Source organism: Chelmon rostratus, chromosome 2, assembly GCF_017976325.1.
Source record: "Chelmon rostratus isolate fCheRos1 chromosome 2, fCheRos1.pri, whole genome shotgun sequence".
NCBI lineage: Eukaryota > Metazoa > Chordata > Actinopteri > Chaetodontiformes > Chaetodontidae > Chelmon > Chelmon rostratus.
In genome coordinates this window covers 37,915-57,719 of record NC_055659.1, presented here as the reverse complement: position 1 = coordinate 57,719, position 19,805 = coordinate 37,915, and the positions used below count along the sequence as shown (strand labels likewise).

General features: G+C 43.6%; 1 protein-coding gene and 1 long non-coding RNA gene across 2 annotated transcripts; both read right to left on the bottom strand.

The window, feature by feature from the left end:
• Window positions 1-414: 414 nt before the first annotated feature.
• LOC121625053 lies at window positions 415-960 on the bottom strand. Its single transcript, XR_006007888.1, has 3 exons — window positions 904-960; window positions 641-798; window positions 415-533 (listed from the first exon to the last, which is right to left on the bottom strand). It is a non-coding gene; the product is annotated as an uncharacterized LOC121625053 (long non-coding RNA).
• A 6,366-nt stretch (window positions 961-7,326) lies between these two features.
• On the bottom strand, window positions 7,327-10,204 carry LOC121611917. Its single transcript, XM_041944648.1, has 10 exons — window positions 10,032-10,204; window positions 9,763-9,910; window positions 9,500-9,657; window positions 9,249-9,392; window positions 8,923-9,133; window positions 8,701-8,820; window positions 8,445-8,611; window positions 8,119-8,322; window positions 7,726-7,985; window positions 7,327-7,607 (listed from the first exon to the last, which is right to left on the bottom strand). Exons 1-10 carry the CDS (start codon window positions 10,202-10,204, stop codon window positions 7,459-7,461), a joined length of 1,734 nt encoding a protein of 577 aa, XP_041800582.1. The 3' UTR covers window positions 7,327-7,458.
• Between the last annotated feature and the right edge of the window lie 9,601 nt (window positions 10,205-19,805).

The following is a 19,805-nucleotide window of genomic DNA, read 5'->3' as shown; positions in this document are numbered from 1 at the left end:
ATGGCAAAAATGTCAGGTGAAATGTACTAACAATGCAGACAAAAAGAGCATAGGAATACTCACAGTCATGTTCTCCACCGCGCCTGGTCGCTGGAGGTGCTTTAGGATGACCACTGCCTGGAGGTAGTACACCACAAGGCTGCACTCGGCCGTCTCCAGGATTACATTTTTGTCCTGAAAGACCTTCGACACAACTGCCATAAAGTCCTTCTTGGCAGCCCTCAGCACAGCCAAGCAGTCATGTGGTGTCAGCTGTTGTTGCTCAGTCAACATGCTATGCCAATGAGAAAATAGATAAAAGGTTATTAACAAATCACAACATTACATGCCACATTGCTCACATATGTGTACTGAAATCCAGTTAGGTGGGTGAGAACAATTAAACTTACCTCTTTTGGGTGATCTCTTTGCCGTCTTGCTTGGGGCAGCATTTCTGCAGAGACCCAATGAACTCAATGAAGTGCTTGCAGTCCTCAAAGAGTGGCCGATCCTCGTGCCTCAGGTTGGTGTTGACTGTATGGTACGACAGGAATCTGTCGGAGGAAGTACAAGTATTTAAGTATATGTATTTAAGCCCAATTATGTTTATTGTCTCCATAAGTGTTGAGATTGTATGAAAAAAAGCACCAAATGCACCAACCTTTTCAAGCTCTTGAGATAATTCTGCTGAGTTTGCTTTGTCAGCTTTGCCTCAGAGAGCTCACGGAGGTACTGCGAGATCTTTTCCCTGTTCCTGACGAACTCCAGGGATGGGGCCTGTGGGTCCGCGTAGTACAGGAAACGAGCAACGTTGTCAACCTGAAAAAAAGCATGTTAAATTACCTTCTGCTCACTGAATATTTTTTTTTACTCAGACAGTCAGAAGTTTTTAATAAACACAGAGTGTTTTATGGTAGTCCTCACCTCCTGTTTGTAATTTTCATTTTGGAGGTTTTTCTCCAGGTATGTGGCAAAGTCCTTCAGCAACGGATAGTCCATGGAGTGCTTCTCATAAAGGCCCTTCTCTGCCATGAGCTTCCTGGCACCCTTCTTCTGCTGCACATCTGGGTTACTGCAACGCGGGAAAAGTGTTAGAATAGTGAATTGTTGTTAAATACTGAATATTTTTGATTCATGTGACTCACAATCAAAAACAAACATCGTCAGTGAAGTTGTGAAACTGAGATTCTCACCATTGAAAGGTCTCGCCACTGCTGACAGAGGCAGTCTCAGTCCCGCTCTCAGCCTCGCTCTCAGCGGCCACACTCTGGGGTGGCTGTGTGGTCGCTCCCACAACGTTGGCATTCGGCAGTGGTGGAGGGACACCAGTCACCACTATGTGCCGATGCTGCAGCTCCTCAATCATCCTTTCATTTAAAAAACAAACACAATTTAGATAATCTCATTCAAGTTCTGTTGCTGTCATCTCAACGGGATATTTCTTCCATTTTTTGTTTCAGTCAGAGTGAAGAAGAAGTTAAACTTTTTTTCTTCTGGACAACAAAAACATTCCTGCATAATGATTTACATACATGGTCACCTGACAATAGCCCTTGATGGACTATTCCTGCATAATGAGTTACCTTGATGACTCTTGATGACTCTGAAAGTTTAAGAAGAAGAGTCAAGAAGAAGTTAAACTTTTTCCTTTTTCTTTTAGTACTATAGTTTAAAAGCTTTGTCAAAGGTTGAATTCACTTAAATTGAGATAGTTCATCACATGATCTAATTCTGGTTTTCAACAAGGTCTGAACTCACAGTCAAAACAGCTTTTTTCTTCTGGACAACAAAAACATTCCTGCATAATGATTTACATACATGGTCACCTGACAATAGCCCTTGATGGACTATACCTGCATCATGATTTACATACATGGTCACCTGACAATAGCCCTTGATGGACTATACCTGCATCATGATTTACATACATGGTCACCTGACAATAGCCCTTGATGGACTATACCTGCATAATGAGTTCCCTTGATGACTCTTGATGACTCTGAAAGTTTAAAACCTGAATAAGACGAGGCACAATGGCAACTCAATGTGCTTTACATGAAACAGAAAAACATGTAGTTTGAGAAACATTAAAACATAAAAGTTTGGTGCTCCTACAATGAACAGTTTCACTGAAGCTGAGATTTTCAGCATATATGCTGACTGCTCTCCAAATAAGTAAACTGTTGCTGTCATCTCAACAGGATTTTTCTTCTGTATTACATTAACTAGCTAACATTTGTACATTGTATCTGTTTCAGTGTTCCTGATAAAACATTTTCAGCACACAGTGCTTCATCACATTAAGTCTAATTAAGTTCATGAAATACATTTTTAAGTCATTCTTGTCCAGTTTTTGTTTCAGTCAGGGTGAGGTGGGGTGTGTGGAGGGGATGTTGATGGAGGTCCAGCAAAGGCTCATATCTGTGAATGCTGAAGCAGCCTGTGGAGGATGGAGGAAAATTGCATCTGTATTGGAGACACACTTCACAGCTGACATCAGAGGGACAGAGGTGTGAGAGAGTGGGGTGTGTGTGTGTGTGTGTGGGGGGGGGGTTACAACCTGTGTTTCATACAAGAACATACACAGAGAGACAGATAAAGTTTAAGCACTTCCACTTTATTGTTTTCTGTACAGAGAATTTCTTATATATAGAAAGTGCACCAATACTAGACTGGACTCAACTAGAGTCCAGCATCACCGTTTCAGAGGAGGTGACCCCAATGACTAAAAGAAAATAAAGAGAGGGAGCTAAAATGTATTAACGGTTGTTCATGATTAAAACAGTGAAATAAAAGCCACACTGGAGCAACTTTGGGCAAGGAAAGTGGGGGGCAGGGGGAGAGGAAGGACCAAGGAAAGAGAGGAGACAGCAGGGGGAGAGGAAGGAGCAAGGAAAGAGGGAAAAGCGTTGGCCAGCTCTGAATCAAATCAGCACTGGATTTAAACATCCAGGCCTCATGGATTAATCTTACAGTTATACAACGATTCAAGTTGGTTTTACAAGCATGGCTTTGCAGTCTAACAATGTCCTTGGGTCAGGACCTGAAAACAGGCCTTGAAAATGCAGGCCAGGTGGAGGTTGCTCTTCCACCCCTGCTTAGAAATCCAGGCGCTGACCCGCTTTTCAGTTGGTAGACTTCGGAATGGGTTGTGGCTCTCCCCGCCGCCGACATATCCGCCGCCCGTTGGATCAACCGAATCCATCTCAACTCCAACAGTGTCTCTATTGTCTGTCATAAACGGGTTGGTGCTAACGTTTGGGCTAGTTAGCTTACCGTGTCTCTTAGCAACAACGTAACACGTGTCGCCATCTCCTGCGTGTTTACGTCTCTCTTTTCTTTTTATCTGTCTCTTCTTGGGCAAACTTGCATCCCGGACGAGCCCCCAGTGTTACCTTCTTAACCCTCTTTCTCTCTCACTCCAAACCGTAGTTGGGAGCAGGGTTTATTTTTTACTTATTTGGCTCGCTGCTGGTAACTTGAGGTTTTTTCTGATATTTTACTTTCCAGGATGCCAACCTCTGATAATTTTCTTATTTTTTCTAAAAAGAAATCAGTAGAAAAAAGTCAAAACAACCAAAAGCTGACAGCGAGAGGCCAGAGCCTGCCTATTCACCACAAAGTCCTGCTTTTTTTTTTCTTTTTTGTCTTTGTGTAATGAGCCCTTTGTGTAATGAGCCCTTTGTGTAATGAGCCTAGCCTGGGTACACTCTGGACTGGACACTCTGGAGTTTCCAGCAGACGGTCAAATACTGCTTGTACATCCATCTGCACATTTTTGACTGTTTTTTTGTTTCAGTCAGAGTCAAGAAGAAGTTAAACTTTTTCCTTTTTCTTTTAGTACTATAGTTTAAAAGCTTTGTCAAAGGTTGAATTCACTTAAATTGAGATAGTTCATCACATGATCTAATTCTGGTTTTCAACAAGGTCTGAACTCACAGTCAAAACAGCTTTTTTCTTCTGGACAACAAAAACATTCCTGCATTTGTCCACTCTCCAGACGCTTGGGCCCAAGCCCGTACGCATTTGTCCACTTGCCAGATGCAAAGGCTCAAACGCGGCGAGCGGCGTCACGGCCCGCACCGTTGCGGCTTTAGGCTTTGCAAAAACAATTTCAATTTTCATGTTTATCACATTTTTTTTTTCAGCACATGTGCCCACCGCGAGGAATCTGCAGCGGGCCAGTGGGGGAAGACGCGTTGGTTACGACGGTGATACACTTGCAGTTAGGCTTCATAATGCATTATTGAACTGTTATATTTTGCATGTGGCACATCCATGGAGCACATGTGCCCGGGAGCGATCCACATGCACCCCCGGGCCACCGGGGGGCACGCAAAGGCTTGAACGCGGCGACCGGCGTCACGGCGTGCACCGTTGCGGCTTTAGGCTTTGCAAAAACAATTTCAATTTTCATGTTTATCACTTTTTTTTTTTCAGCACATGTGCCCACCGCGAGGAATCTGCAGCGGGCCAGTGGGGGAAGACGCGTTGGTTACTACGGTGATACACTTGCAGTTAGGCTTCATAATGCATCTGTTATATTTTGCATGTGGCACATCCATGGAGCACATGTGCCCGGAAGCGGTCCACATGCACCCCCGGGCCACCGGGGGGCACGCAAAGGCTTGAACGCGGCGACCGGTGTCACGGCGTGCACCGTTGCGGCTTTAGGCTTTGCAAAAACAATTTCAATTTTCATGTTTATCACTTTTTTTTTTTCAGCACGTGCCCACCGCGTGCACCAATACTAGACTGGACTCAACTAGAGTCCAGCATCACCGTTTCAGAGGAGGCGACCCCAATGACAAAAAGAAAATAAAGAGAGGGGGCTAAAATGTATTAACAGTTGTTCATGATTAAAACAGTGAATAAAAGCCACACTGGAGCAACGCTTTGGCCCAAAGTTGCTGGTCGACCGATGGGCGAAAAGTGTTTAAATCAAAATGTAATTTTTGTCCATTTCTGGATTTTTTCTAACTACATAAAAAAAATTAAATCCCCAGTTCATTTCATTTTGCAAAGGCTTATGTGTGTAAAAAGAATTGCAAGCCTGTGAAGCCAGGTGCGTAAATCATGCACAGCTCCTCTCTCTTTTTGGAGACGCATGAACTGATCCTTCCTTCTGCAGTTTGGCCAGGGTGAGATTTGTGCCTGACAATACATGCTTCACACCAAAAGTGTGAGTTGGCAGCACTGTGATACTGGAGGAGATGGAGCTAAGTGGATGAAATAGAGCACCCTGACACGTTAGTCTGTCATTTATGGAGCAATGTGAAAAATAAATTACAGACATCTCTATGTTGTCTAAATGAAGTAGACAAATTGACACTAGTTTGATATACATACAAATGTACACTGGGTACCAGTTGGTCAAAGAAGTAAATGACATGGGATGAGTGGATGAACTATGAAGGAATCAAAGGCACCCTGCTGAGACAGTCAAACAGCCTCTCTGATACTTTATACTTTCTCCATGTAGGGGGCGCTGGTACTCTACACATCAGCCAAGGGGCAGCTGTGTGTGGATGCCACAGTTTATTACTGTGGTATACTGATTTAAAGAGCTTCTGTTGGTGGTTCTAATATGTAAAATAACATTCAGTGGGAGATTCTAAAAGGCTTCAAAATGGATCGGCCCACATGAGAGGCACAGTGTGTGACTCCAGCATATCAGATCATGTCAGCCTGAAATATCAGCTGAAATGTACAGACCAGATGCCACCTCTGAGCCAGCTCTGAAAATTGCATAAAATTGACCACATTAAACGCCCGCTTGATAACTGATAAAACATTTTCAGCACACAGTGCTTCATTAAATTAAGTCTAACTTAGTTCAAGAAATACATTTTTTAAGTCATTTTTCACCATTTTTTGTTTCAGTCAGAGTGAAGAAGTTAAACTTTTTTCCTTTTTCTTTTAGTACTATAGTTTAAAAGCTTTGTCAAAGGTTGAATTCACTTAAATTGAGATAGTTCATCACATGATCCAATTCTGGTTTTCAACGAGGCTCTGAACTCACAGTCAAAACAGCTTTTTTCTTCTGGACAACAAAAACATTCCTGCATCATGATTGACATACATGGTCACCTGACAATAGCCCTTGATGGACTATACCTGCATCATGATTGACATACATGGTCACCTGACAATAGCCCTTGATGGAGTCAGGGTGAAGAAGAGTAAGGTGGGGTGTGTGGAGGGGATGTTGATGGAGGTCCAGCAAAGGCTCATATCTGTGAATGCTGAAGCAGCCTGTGGAGGATGGAGGAAAATTGCATCTGTATTGGAGACACACTTCACAGCTGGCATCAGAGGGACAGAGGTGTGAGAGAGTGGGGTGTGTGTGTGTGTGTGTGTGTGTGTGTGTGGGGGGGGGGGGGGGGGGGGGGGTTACAACCTGTGTTTCATACAAGAACATACACAGAGAGACAGATAAAGTTTAAGCACTTCCACTTTATTGTTTTCTGTACAGAGAATTTCTTATATATAGAAAGTGCACCAATACTAGACTGGACTCAACTAGAGTCCAACATCACCGTTTCAGAGGAGGCGACGCCAATGACTAAAAGAAAATAAAGAGAGGGGGCTAAAATGTATTAACAGTTGTTCATGATTAAAACAGTGAAATAAAAGCCACACTGGAGCAACTTTGGGCAAGGAAAGTGGGGGGCAGGGGGAGAGGAAGGACCAAGGAAAGAGAGGAGACAGCAGGGGGAGAGGAAGGAGCAAGGAAAGAGGGAAAAGGGTTGGCCAGCTCTGAATCAAATCAGCACTGGATTTAAACATCCAGGCCTCATGGATTAATCTTACAGTAATACAACGATTCAAGTTGGTTTTACAAGCATGGCTTTGCAGTCTAACAATGTCCTTGGGTCAGGACCTGAAAACAGGCCTTGAAAATGCAGGCCAGGTGGAGGTTGCTCTTCCACCCCTGCTTAGAAATCCAGGCGCTGACCCGCTTTTCAGTTGGTAGACTTCGGCCGAAGTACACCTCAGTGTTCTGGAGACTCCAAGTCTAAGAGAGCCAAGAAAGGTCCAAGCCCTCTCCCCGAAAGGACTTTTTGCCCACGCCGTAGTGAAAAAGGAGTTCCTCATTCACCTCAATGTCCCTGGTAGCGAGGAAAAGAATGACTTCTTTGTCGTCCCCTGCATAAAACCTGGGCCTGAGATTGGCTTTTTTCTGCGAATGATTGATGAACCTTCCAACAGTCTGCATTTCGGGGTGGCACTCACAAAAAGCAGAATGTGCATCGATGCACATGGGCTGTCCTTCTTGATTGGTGTAGAAAAACATATATCCAGTCTCCTCCTCACTGGTGTTCTGGTGTATGGCGTGGCCCTCTTTGGCTGTGATCACCCTCCCATGGTAATCACAGACCACCTCACCGGTCTGAAATCTGCGAGTGGCAACGACACCCTTGCCTTTCCCCTCTATCTCAGTCACCCGTAGTCCTCTCCACTTCTGAGAACTTGTCATTATCTGGATGTGTCTGGAATGTCCACTGATCCTGAGGGCTTCCACTCCTTGATGATTCTGGCAGAGGTGGGGAGGTTGCTCTTCCATCCCTGCTTAGAAATCCAGGTGCTGACCCGGTTCTCAGTTGGGAGACGTCGGCAGAAGTATGCTGTGGAGAAAACATTAAAAGGTTTCCTTAGTTAAGAGAAATATAATCGACAACTTTGAATCATGTACATAGCATTGATAAGTGAAAATGTTTCATTAAACATTGAGGAAATACTCACAGAGAACATGCTGCACGCGCAGTTTCATCTGTGCCTTCAGCCAACGCTCGTACAACTGCCGCTGCAAGTCTTGTGACACCTTCGTGCGCTCTGTCTTGTTTGGCACGTCCCCGTCCAGAGTCACCGGGTGCGTTTCCAGCAGACGGTCAAATGCTGCTTGTACATCCATCTGCACATTTGTAGCACAGGCAGGCTTGTGGGCAACATCGCGAGCAGCGCCACGGGTAGCATGACTGGGACCCTCATCTGCAGACTCAACACTACATAAGAGAAAAAGGAGAAGAAGAGTATTAGATAAGTGTTCAGTGTGCCTGCATATAAATGATGGGGGGTTTGATGATGTATACAAATTGTTGATGGTATTAATTCTTGACAAATGTAAGACATCCTTACCTTGAGTCACCAGCAAGCCTAGCCAGCAGTTGATTGGCCATCACTATGGTCTCCGGCTGCTTCATGCGGTAATGGTTCTCCTCCGTCGCAGTGGAATGGGTGAGGTAGTCGGCCACCAGAGACTTCTCTGCGTCAGTCATTGTCTTTGTGGCCGTCTCGAAGACTCGGCGTGCCTCTTGGTTGGTCACTGGCTTGAGCTTGTATCTAAAGTGAAAGTTTAAACCGATGTTAGTATGACATCAATTAACACATCGCACCAGAGAGCTGAGACAGCTGTTTACAGAAGTACATTTTGGAGGGAAAATGAATCCTGATGGTTAGCTTACTTTGAGTGCAGCCGTTTCAGGTCTTTGGAGGAATTATAGATCGGCCTCCCCGTGGTGGAGATGAAGAAATGTTCCTGTTCCTCATCATCACCTGACTCGTCCCGCTTGTGCTTCTTAGGGGACTTGAGGAGTTGTGGCCGCACTCGTGTGTAGTACATATCAAACCACTGTTGGCAGAGGGAACATAGGAATAAAGATTCATTTCTGCTTTTGAACAGGTTCTGACAGATCCTCAGAGGAAATCTGATGAACTTACACGCTCCTCCTCCTGTGACAGGGCAAAAGTGGCAACTTGCTGTGCGGCTGTCTTGTGCCCTTTAACACCAATAATGACGTTGCCTGAACTGTCTCTCGTACGTGCCTCCCACTCCTGCACCTGCACAAAACAAGGACATCAGATTGATTAGTATGGGGAATGGCAAAAATGTCAGGTGAAATTTACTAACAATGCAGACAAAAAGAGCATAGGAATACTCACAGTCATGTGCGTCACCACGCCTGGTCGCTGGAGGTGCTTTAGGATGACCACTGCCTGGAGGTAGTACACCACAAGGCTGCACTCAGCCATCTCCAGGATTACATTTTTGTCCAGAAAGACCTTCGACACAACTGCCATAAAGTCCTTCTTGGCAGCCCTCAGCACAGCCAAGCAGTCATGTGGTGTCAGCTGTTGTTGCTCAGTCAACATGCTATGCCAATGAGAAAATAGACAAAAGGTTATTAACAAATCACAACATTACATGACACATTGCTCACATATGTGTACTGAAATCCAGTTAGGTGGGTGAGAACAATTAAACTTACCTCTTTTGGGTGATCTCTTTGCTCACTTGCTTGGGGCAGCATTTCTGCAGAGACCCAATGAACTCAATGAAGTGCTTGCAGTCCTCAAAGAGAGGCCGATCCACGTGCCTCAGGTTGGTGTTGACTGTATGGTACGACAGGAATCTGTCGGAGGAAGTACAAGTATTTAAGTATATGTATTTAAGCCCAATTATGTTTATTGTCTCCATAAGTGTTGAGGTTGTATGAAAAAAAGCACCAAATGCACCAACCTTTTCAAGCTCTTGAGATAATTCTGCTGAGTTTGCTTTGTCAGCTTTGCCTCAGAGAGCTCACGGAGGTACTGCGAGATCTTTTCCCTGTTCCTGACGAACTCCAGGGATGGGGCCTGTGGGTCCGCGTAGTACAGGAAACGAGCAACGTTGTCAACCTGAAAAAAAGCATGTTAAATTACCTTCTGCTCACTGAATATTTTTTTTTACTCAGACAGTCAGAAGTTTTTAATAAACACAGAGTGTTTTATGGTAGTCCTCACCTCCTGTTTGTAATTTTCATTTTGGAGGTTTTTCTCCAGGTATGTGGCAAAGTCCTTCAGCAACGGATAGTCCATGGAGTGCTTCTCATAAAGGCCCTTCTCTGCCATGAGCTTCCTGGCACCCTTCTTCTGCTGCACATCTGGGTTACTGCAACGCGGGAAAAGTGTTAGAATAGTGAATTGTTGTTAAATACTGAATATTTTTGATTCATGTGACTCACAATCAAAAACAAACATCGTCAGTGAAGTTTTAAAACTGAGATTCTCACCATTGAAAGGTCTCGCCACTGCTGACAGAGGCAGTCTCAGTCCCGCTCTCAGCCTCGCTCTCAGCGGCCACACTCTGGGGTGGCTGTGTGGTCGCTCCCACAACGTTGGCATTCGGCAGTGGTGGAGGGACACCAGTCACCACTATGTGCCGATGCTGCAGCTCCTCAATCATCCTTTCATTTAAAAAACAAACACAATTTAGATAATCTCATTCAAGTTCTGTTGCTGTCATCTCAACGGGATATTTCTTCCATTTTTTGTTTCAGTCAGAGTGAAGAAGAAGTTAAACTTTTTTTCTTCTGGACAACAAAAACATTCCTGCATAATGATTTACATACATGGTCACCTGACAATAGCCCTTGATGGACTATTCCTGCATAATGAGTTACCTTGATGACTCTTGATGACTCTGAAAGTTTAAAACCTGAATAAGGCGAGGCACAATGGCAACTCAATGTGCTTTACATGAAACAGAAAAACATGTAATTTGAGAAACATTAAAACATAAATGTTTGATGCTCCTACAATGAACAGTTTCACTAAAGCTGAGATTTTCAGCATATATGCTGACTGCTCTCCAAATAAGTAAACTGTTGCTGTCAACTCAACAGGATATTTCTTCTGTATTACATTAACTAGCTAACATGTGTACATTGTATCTGTTTCAGTGTTCCTGATCAAACATTTTCAGCACACACCGCTTCAAGTAAGTCTAACTTAGTTCATGAGATACATTTGTGTGAAAAAGACTGAAAAGCTCTTCCACCAACCTGCTCAGTGGATCAGTATCATCCATAATTTGCCGAAGGCGCGCTTGGCTGATCACCCTGCCAGAAAACAGAAGCTGATGGACGTTCCTTTTTTCCTTCTTCACCACTGCTTTTATGGCTTCACGTGTATCGGTCTTCATGCAGACCTTGCGCAGATGTACGGAAAGGCAATTCTGGGGTCTCTTGCACACAGGACACAGCAGAAAGCGTCTGATGGGTTTGCTGCAAATAGAAAAAGACATTCTTTACTTAATTTAAAGCTTTACTCAGGGAGAAGTTTGGGAGCCATCAGAAAATATGCTTTAAATGTCAGCTTGGGTAAATGGGTATACTCTTACTACATTGAGCAACTACACTGTGAACTATAAAATTAATCTTGACTTACCGCTTGGGAGCCATTTTCAGGAATGAAAGAACTGTTGAGTAGAACAGGAAAAAAACAGGAGAAATCTTCAGTGAAGACGTGACGCTGTTCCAGTCTCAGAAGACAGTAACAGGTACTTGGTGGCCTCACCTTATATGCCAATCTGAAAGTCCCGCCCACATTACCACCCACATCCCACATACCATGCATTTACATACATATTGCTATTGAATACTCAAAGTTTGAAAAAAAAAACTTAATTTATCAAAAGTTGAAATCACAGGTGACTTATTTAAGATAGTTCAGCTATATGCTATATTTTATAGGTTATGTAGTTTTTTCTTTTACTTTATAAAACAAGAACCTGGAGGATTTTTTACATTTTTCTTGGAAAAGTTTAACTGAAGCTGAGAAAATGCAGCACATATGAACAGTTTCACTAAAGCTGAGATTTTCAGCATATATGCTGACTGCTCTCCAAATAAGTAAACTGTTGCTGTCATCTCAACAGGATATTTCTTCTGTATTACATTAACTAGCAAACATTTGTACATTGTATCTGTTTCAGTGTTCCTGATAAAACATTTTCAGCACACAGTGCTTCATTAAAGTAAGTCTAACTTAGTTCATGAAATACATTTTTTAAGTCATTCTTGTCCAGTTTTTGTTTCAGTCAGGGTGAAGAAGAGTAAGGTGGGGTGTGTGGAGGGGATGTTGATGGAGGTCCAGCAAAGGCTCATATCTGTGAATGCTGAAGCAGCCTGTGGAGGATGGAGGAAAATTGCATCTGTATTGGAGACACACTTCACAGCTGACATCAGAGGGACAGAGGTGTGAGAGAGTGGGGTGGGTGTGGGTGTGTGTGTGTGTGTGTGTGGGGGGGGGGGTTACAACCTGTGTTTCATACAAGAACATACACAGAGAGACAGATAAAGTTTAAGCACTTCCACTTTATTGTTTTCTGTACATAGAATTTCTTTTATATAGAAAGTGCACCAATACTAGACTGGACTCAACTAGAGTCCAACATCACCGTTTCAGAGGAGGCGACCCCAATGACTAAAAGAAAATAAAGAGAGGGGGCTAAAATGTATTAACGGTTGTTCATGATTAAAACAGTGAAATAAAAGCCACACTGGAGCAACTTTGGGCAAGGAAAGTGGGGGGCAGGGGGAGAGGAAGGACCAAGGAAAGAGAGGAGACAGCAGGGGGAGAGGAAGGAGCAAGGAAAGAGGGAAAAGGGTTGGCCAGCTCTGAATCAAATCAGCACTGCATTTAAACATCCAGGCCTCATGGATTAATCTTACAGTTATACAACGATTCAAGTTGGTTTTACAAGCATGGCTTTGCAGTCTAGCAATGTCCTTGGGTCAGGACCTGAAAACAGGCCTTGAAAATGCAGGCCAGGTGGAGGTTGCTCTTCCACCCCTGCTTAGAAATCCAGGCGCTGACCCGGTTTTCAGTTGGTAGACTTCGGAATGGGTTGTGGCTCTCCCCGCCGCCGACATATCCGCCGCCCGTTGGATCAACCGAATCCATCTCAACTCCAACAGTGTCTCTATTGTCTGTCATAAACGGGTTGGTGCTAACGTTTGGGCTAGTTAGCTTACCGTGTCTCTTAGCAACAACGTAACACGTGTCGCCATCTCCTGCGCGTTTGCGTCTCTCTTTTCTTTTTCTCTGTCTCTTCTTGGGCAAACTTGCATCCCGGACGAGCCCCCAGTGTTACCTTCTTAACCCTCTTTCTCTCTCACTCCGAACCGTAGTTGGGAGCAGGGTTTATTTTTTACTTATTTGGCTCGCTGCTGGTCACTTGAGGTTTTTTCTGATATTTTACTTTCCAGGATGCCAACCTCTGATAATTTTCTTATTTTTTCTAAAAAGAAATCAGTAGAAAAAAGTCAAAACAACCAAAAGCTGACAGCTAGAGGCCAGAGCCTGCCTATTCACCACAAAGTCCTGCTTTTTTTTTTCTTTTTTGTCTTTGTGTAGTGAGCCCTTTGTGTAATGAGCCTAGCCTGGGTACACTCTGGCCTGGACACTCTGGAGTTTCCAGCAGACGGTCAAATGCTGCTTGTACATCCATCTGCACATTTTTGACTGTTTTTTTGTTTCAGTCAGAGTCAAGAAGAAGTTAAACTTTTTCCTTTTTCTTTTAGTACTATAGTTTAAAAGCTTTGTCAAAGGTTGAATTCACTTAAATTGAGATAGTTCAGCACATGATCTAATTCTGGTTTTCAACAAGGTCTGAACTCACAGTCAAAACAGCTTTTTTCTTCTGGACAACAAAAACATTCCTGCATAATGATTTACATACATGGTCACCTGACAATAGCCCTTGATGGACTATACCTGCATCATGATTTACATACATGGTCACCTGACAATAGCCCTTGATGGACTATACCTGCATCATGATTTACATACATGGTCACCTGACAATAGCCCTTGATGGACTATACCTGCATCATGAGTTACCTTGATGACTCTTGATGACTCTGAAAGTTTAAAACCTGAATAAGGCGAGGCACAATGGCAACTCAATGTGCTTTACATGAAACAGAAAAACATGTAATTTGAGAAACATTAAAACATAAAAGTTTGGTGCTCCTACAATGAACAGTTTCACTAAAGCTGAGATTTTCAGCATATATGCTGACTGCTCTCCAAATAAGTAAACTGTTGCTGTCATCTCAACAGGATATTTCTTCTGTATTACATTAACTAGCTAACATTTGTACATTGTATCTGTTTCAGTGTTCCTGATCAAACATTTTCAGCACACAGTGCTTCATCACATTAAGTCTAACTTAGTTCATGAAATACATTTTTAAGTCATTCTTGTCCAGTTTTTGTTTCAGTCAGGGTGAGGTGGGGTGTGTGGAGGGGATGTTGATGGAGGTCCAGCAAAGGCTCATATCTGTGAATGCTGAAGCAGCCTGTGGAGGATGGAGGAAAATTGCATCTGTATTGGAGACACACTTCACAGCTGACATCAGAGGGACAGAGGTGTGAGAGAGTGGGGTGGGTGTGGGTGTGTGTGTGTGTGTGTGGGGGGGGTTACAACCTGTGTTTCATACAAGAACATACACAGAGAGACAGATAAAGTTTAAGCACTTCCACTTTATTGTTTTCTGTACAGAGAATTTCTTACATATAGAAAGTGCACCAATACTAGACTGGACTCAACTAGAGTCCAACATCACCGTTTCAGAGGAGGCGACCCCAATGACTAAAAGAAAATAAAGAGAGGGGGCTAAAATGTATTAACAGTTGTTCATGATTAAAACAGTGAAATAAAAGCCACACTGGAGCAACGCTTTGGCCCAAAGTTGTTGGTAGACCAACGGGCCGGGTTGGGGGCAGGGGGAGAGGAAGGAGCAAGGAAAGAGAGGAGACAGCAGGGGGAGAGGAAGGAGCAAGGAAAGAGGGAAAAGGGTTGGCCAGCTATGAATCAAATCAGCGCTGGATTTAAACATCCAGGCCTCATGGATTAATCTTACAATAATACAACGATTCAAGTTGGTTTTACAAGCATGGCTTTGCAGTCTAACAATGTCCTTGGGTCAGGACCTGAAAACAGGCCTTGAAAATGCAGGCCAGGTGGAGGTTGCTCTTCCACCCCTGCTTAGAAATCCAGGCGCTGATCTGGTTTTCAGTTGGTAGACTTCGGCCGAAGTACACTTCAGTGTTCTGGAGATTCCCGAAAGGACTTTTTGCCCACGCCGTAGTGAAAAAGGAGTTCCTCATTCACCTCAATGTCCCTGGTAGCGAGGAAAAGAATGACTTCTTTGTCGTCCCCTGCATAAAACCTGGGCCTGAGATTGGCTTTTTTCTGCGAATGATTGATGAACCTTCCAACAGTCTGCATTTCGGGGTGGCACTCACAAAAAGCAGAATGTGCATCGATGCACATGGGCTGTCCTTTTTGATTGGTGTAGAAAAACATATATCCAGTCTCCTCCTCACTGGTGTTCTGGTGTATGGCGTGGCCCTCTTTGGCTGTGATCACCCGCCCATGGTAATCACAGACCACCTCACCGGTCTGAAATCTGCGAGTGGCAACGACACCCTTGCCTTTCCCCTCTATCTCAGTCACCCGCAGTCCTCTCCACTTCTGAGAACTTGTCATTTTCTGGATGTGTCTGGAATCCATGGCCATGTCCACTGATCCTGAGGGCTTCCACTCCTTGATGATTCTGGCAGAGGTGGGGAGGTTGCTCTTCCATCCCTGCTTAGAAATCCAGGTGCTGACCCGGTTCTCAGTTGGGAGACGTCGGCAGAAGTATGCTGTTGAGAAAACATTAAAAGGTTTCCTTAGTTAAGAGAAATATAATCGACAACTTTGAATCATGTACATAGCATTGATAAGTGAAAATGTTTCATTAAACATTGAGGAAATACTCACAGAGAACATGCTGCACGCGCAGTTTCATCTGTGCCTTCAGCCAACGCTCGTACAACTGCCGCTGAAAGTCGGGTGACACCTTCGTGCGCTTTGTCTTGTTTGGCGCGTCCCCGTCCAGAGTCACCGGGTGCGTTTCCAGCAGACGGTCAAATGCTGCTTGTACATCCATCTGCACATTTGTAGCACAGGCAGGCTTGTGGGCAGCATCGCGAGCAGCGCCACGGGTAGCATGACTGGGACCCTCATCTGCAGACTCAACACTAAATAAGAGAAGAAGGAGAAGGAGAAGAAGAGTATTAGATAAGTGTTCAGTGTGCCTGCATATAAATGATGGGGGGTTTGATGATGTATACAAATTGTTGATGGTATTAATTGTTGACAAATGTAAGACATCCTTACCTTGAGTCACCAGCAAGCCTAGCCAGCAGTTGATTGGCCATCACTATGGTCTCCGGCTGCTTCATGCGGTAATGTTTCTCCTCCGTCGCAGTGGAATGGGTGAGGTAGTCGGCCACCAGAGACTTCTCTGTGTCAGTCATTGTCTTTGTGGCCGTCTCGAAGACTCGGCGTGCCTCTTGGTTGGTCACTGGCTTGAGTTTGTATCTAAAGTGAAAGTTTAAACCGATGTTAATATGACATCAATTAACACATCGCACCAGAGAGCTGAGACAGCTGTTTACAGAAGTACATTTTGGAGGGAAAATGAATCCTGATGGTTAGCTTACTTTGAGTGCAGCCGTTTCAGGTCATTGGAGGAATTATAGATCGGCCTCCCCGTGGTGGAGATGAAGAAACGTTCCTGTTCCTCATCATCACCTGAGTCGTCCCGCTTGCGCTTCTTAGGGAACTTGAGGAGTTGTGGCCGCACTAGTGTGTAGTACACATCAAACCACTGTTGGCAGAGGGAACATAGGAATAAAGATTCATTTCTGCTTTTGAACAGGTTCTGACAGATCCTCAGAGGAAATCTGATGAACTTACACGCTCCTCCTCCTGTGACAGGGCAAACGTGGCAACTTGCTGTGCGGCCGTCTTGTGCTCTTTAACACCAATAATGACGTTGCCTGAACTGTCTCTCGTACGTGCCTCCCACTCCTGCACCTGCACAAAACAAGGACATCAGATTGATTAGTATGGGGAATGGCAAAAATGTCAGGTGAAATGTACTAACAATGCAGACAAAAAGAGCATAGGAATACTCACAGTCATGTGCGTCACCACGCCTGGTCGCTGGAGGTGCTTTAGGATGACCACTGCCTGGAGGTAGTACACCACAAGGCAGCACTCGGCCGTCTCCAGGATGACATTTTTGTCCTGAAAGACCTTCGACACAACTGCCATAAAGTCCTTCTTGGCAGCCCTCAGCACAGCCAAGCAGTCATGTGGTGTCAGCTGTTGTTGCTCAGTCAACATGCTATGCCAATGAGAAAATAGATAAAAGGAAATAGATAAAAGGTTGTTAACAAATCACAACATTACATGCCACATTGCTCACATGTGTGTACTGTAATCCAGTTAGGTGGGTGAGAACAATTAAACTTACCTCTTTTGGGTGATCTCTTTGCCCACTTGCTTGGAGCAGCATTTCTGCAGAGACCCAATGAACTCAATGAAGTGCTTGCAGTCCTCAAAGAGTGGCCGATCCTCGTGCCTCAGGTTGGTGTTGACTGTATGGTACGACAGGAATCTGTCGGAGGAAGTACAAGTATTTAAGTATATGTATTTAAGCCCAATTATGTTTATTGTCTCCATAAGTGTTGAGATTGTATGAAAAAAAGCACCAAATGCACCAACCTTTTCAAGCTCTTGAGATAATTCTGCTGAGTTTGCTTTGTCAGCTTTGCCTCAGAGAGGTCACGGAGGTACTGCGAGATCTTTTCCCTGTTCCTGACGAACTCCAGGGATGTGGCCTGTGGGTCCGCGTAGTACAGGAAACGAGCAACGTTGTCAACCTGAAAAAAAGCATGTTAAATTACCTTCTGCTCACTGAATATTTTTTTTTACTCAGACAGTCAGAAGTTTTTAATAAACACAGAGTGTTTTATGGTAGTCCTCACCTCCTGTTTGTAATTTTCATTTTGGAGTTCTTTCTCCAGGTATGTGGCAAAGTCCTTCAGCAACGGATAGTCCATGGAGTGCTTCTCATAAAGGCCCTTCTCTGCCATGAGCTTCCTGGCACCCTTCTTCCGCTGCACATCTGGGTTACTGCAACGTGGGAAAAGTGTTGCAGTAAATTGTTAGAATAGTGAATTGTTGTTGTATACTGAATATTTTTGATTCATGTGACTCACAATCAAAAACAAACACCGTCAGTGAAGTTGTAAAACTGAGATTCTCACCATTGAAAGGTCTCGCCACTGCTGACAGAGGCAGTCTCAGCCCCGCTCTCAGCCCCGCTCTCCGCTGCCTCAGCGTCCTCGCTCTCAGCCTCGCTCTCAGCTGCTTCAGCGGCCACACTCTGGGGTGGCTGTGTGGTCGCTCCCACAACGTTGGCATTAGGCGGTGGTGGAGGGACACCAGTCACCACCATGTGCCGACGCTGCAGCTCCTCAATCATCCTTTCATTTAAAAACACAAACACAATTTAGATAATCTTATTCAATACAGTTCAGAAAATGTAATACAATTCAGAGAGTAAACAAGAAGTATGCTGACTGCTCTCCAAATAAGTAAACTGTTGCTGTCAACTCAACAGGATATTTCTTCTGTATTACATAAACTAGCAAACATTTGTACATTGTATCTGTTTCAGTGTTCCTGATAAAACATTTTCAGCACACAGTGCTTCATTACATTAAGTCTAATTTAGTTCATGAGATACATTTTTACAGAAAAAGACTGAAAAGCTCTTCCACCAACCTGCTCAGTGGATCAGTATCATCCATAATTTGCCGAAGGTGCGCATGGCTGATCACCCTGCCAGAAGACTCAAGCTCATGGAGGTTCCTTTTTTCCTTCTTCACCACTGCTTTTATGGCTTCACGTGTATCGGTCTTCATGCAGACCTTGTGCAGATGTACGGAAAGGCAATTCTGGGGTCTCTTGCACACAGGACACAGCAGAAAGTGTCTGGTGGGTTTGCTGCAAATAGAAAAAGACATTCTTCACTTAATTTAAAGCTTTACTCAGGGAGAAGTTTGGGAGCCATCAGAAAATATGCTTTAAATGTCAGCTTGGGTAAATGGGTATACTCTTACTACATTGAGCAACTACACTGTGAACTATAAAATTAATCTTGACTTACCGCTTGGGAGCCATTTTCAGGAATGAAAGAACTGTTGAGTAGAACAGGAAAAAAACAGGAGAAATCTTCAGTGAAGACGTGACGCTGTTCCAGTCTCAGAAGACAGTAACAGGTACTTGGTGGCCTCACCTTATATGCCAATCTGAAAGTCCCGCCCACATTACCACCCACATCCCACATACCATGCATTTACATACATGTTGCTATTGAATACTCAAAGTTTGAAAATAAAACTTAATTTATCAAAAGTTGAAATCACAGGTGACTTATTTAAGATAGTTCAGCTATATGCTATATTTTATAGGTTATATAGTTTTTTTCTTCTCCTCTATAAAACAAGAGCCTGGAGGATTTTTTAGATTTTTCTTGGAAAAGTTTAACTGAAGCTGAGAAAATGCAGCACATATGAACAGTTTCACTAAAGCTGAGATTTTCAGCATATATGCTGACTGCTCTCCAAATCAGTAAACTGTTAGGATATTTCTTCTGTATTACATTAACTAGCTAACATTTGTACATTGTATCTGTTTCAGTGTTCCTGATCAAACATTTTCAGCACACAATGCTTCATTAGATTAAGTCTAATTTAGTTCATACGTTTAGTCATTCTTGCCTAACAACCATGATCAGTTTAACCAAAGCCGAACTAATCAACTCAACTATTTACAAATCTAAACTATACTACACTACACTAGAACTAGAACTATATACTAAAACTACAACAGTAGTTGTAGTACGAACAGTACTACTTGACCCACAGCAGGATCATTCTCTTCACCATCTGACAAATCTTCAATCTCAGAGTCATCTGCGATTGCATTCAGCAATCGTTCAGCTCTCGAAAAGGACATAAATGCACAAAAATAAATATAATAATAATAAATAAAAATACATCTATTTCCTTGTAATAGGAAGTAAAAACTTCCTTCACTGGCAGATTATTCTACTTCTTTCCACTGAAAAATTAGCTTGTGGCCACACTCTGGA

Excerpts from the sequence above, each read along its gene's own strand:
- LOC121611917 (XM_041944648.1), bottom strand. The coding sequence starts at position 10,204 with ATGATTGAGGAGCTGCAGCATCGGCACATAGTGGTGACTGGTGTCCCT. Across the intron at positions 8,323-8,444 it reads CTGAAACGGCTGCACTCAAA|ATACAAGCTCAAGCCAGTGA; the intron begins GTAAGCTAACCA and ends CTTTCACTTTAG. Across the intron at positions 7,986-8,118 it reads AGGCTTGCTGGTGACTCAAG|TGTTGAGTCTGCAGATGAGG; the intron begins GTAAGGATGTCT and ends TCTCTTATGTAG.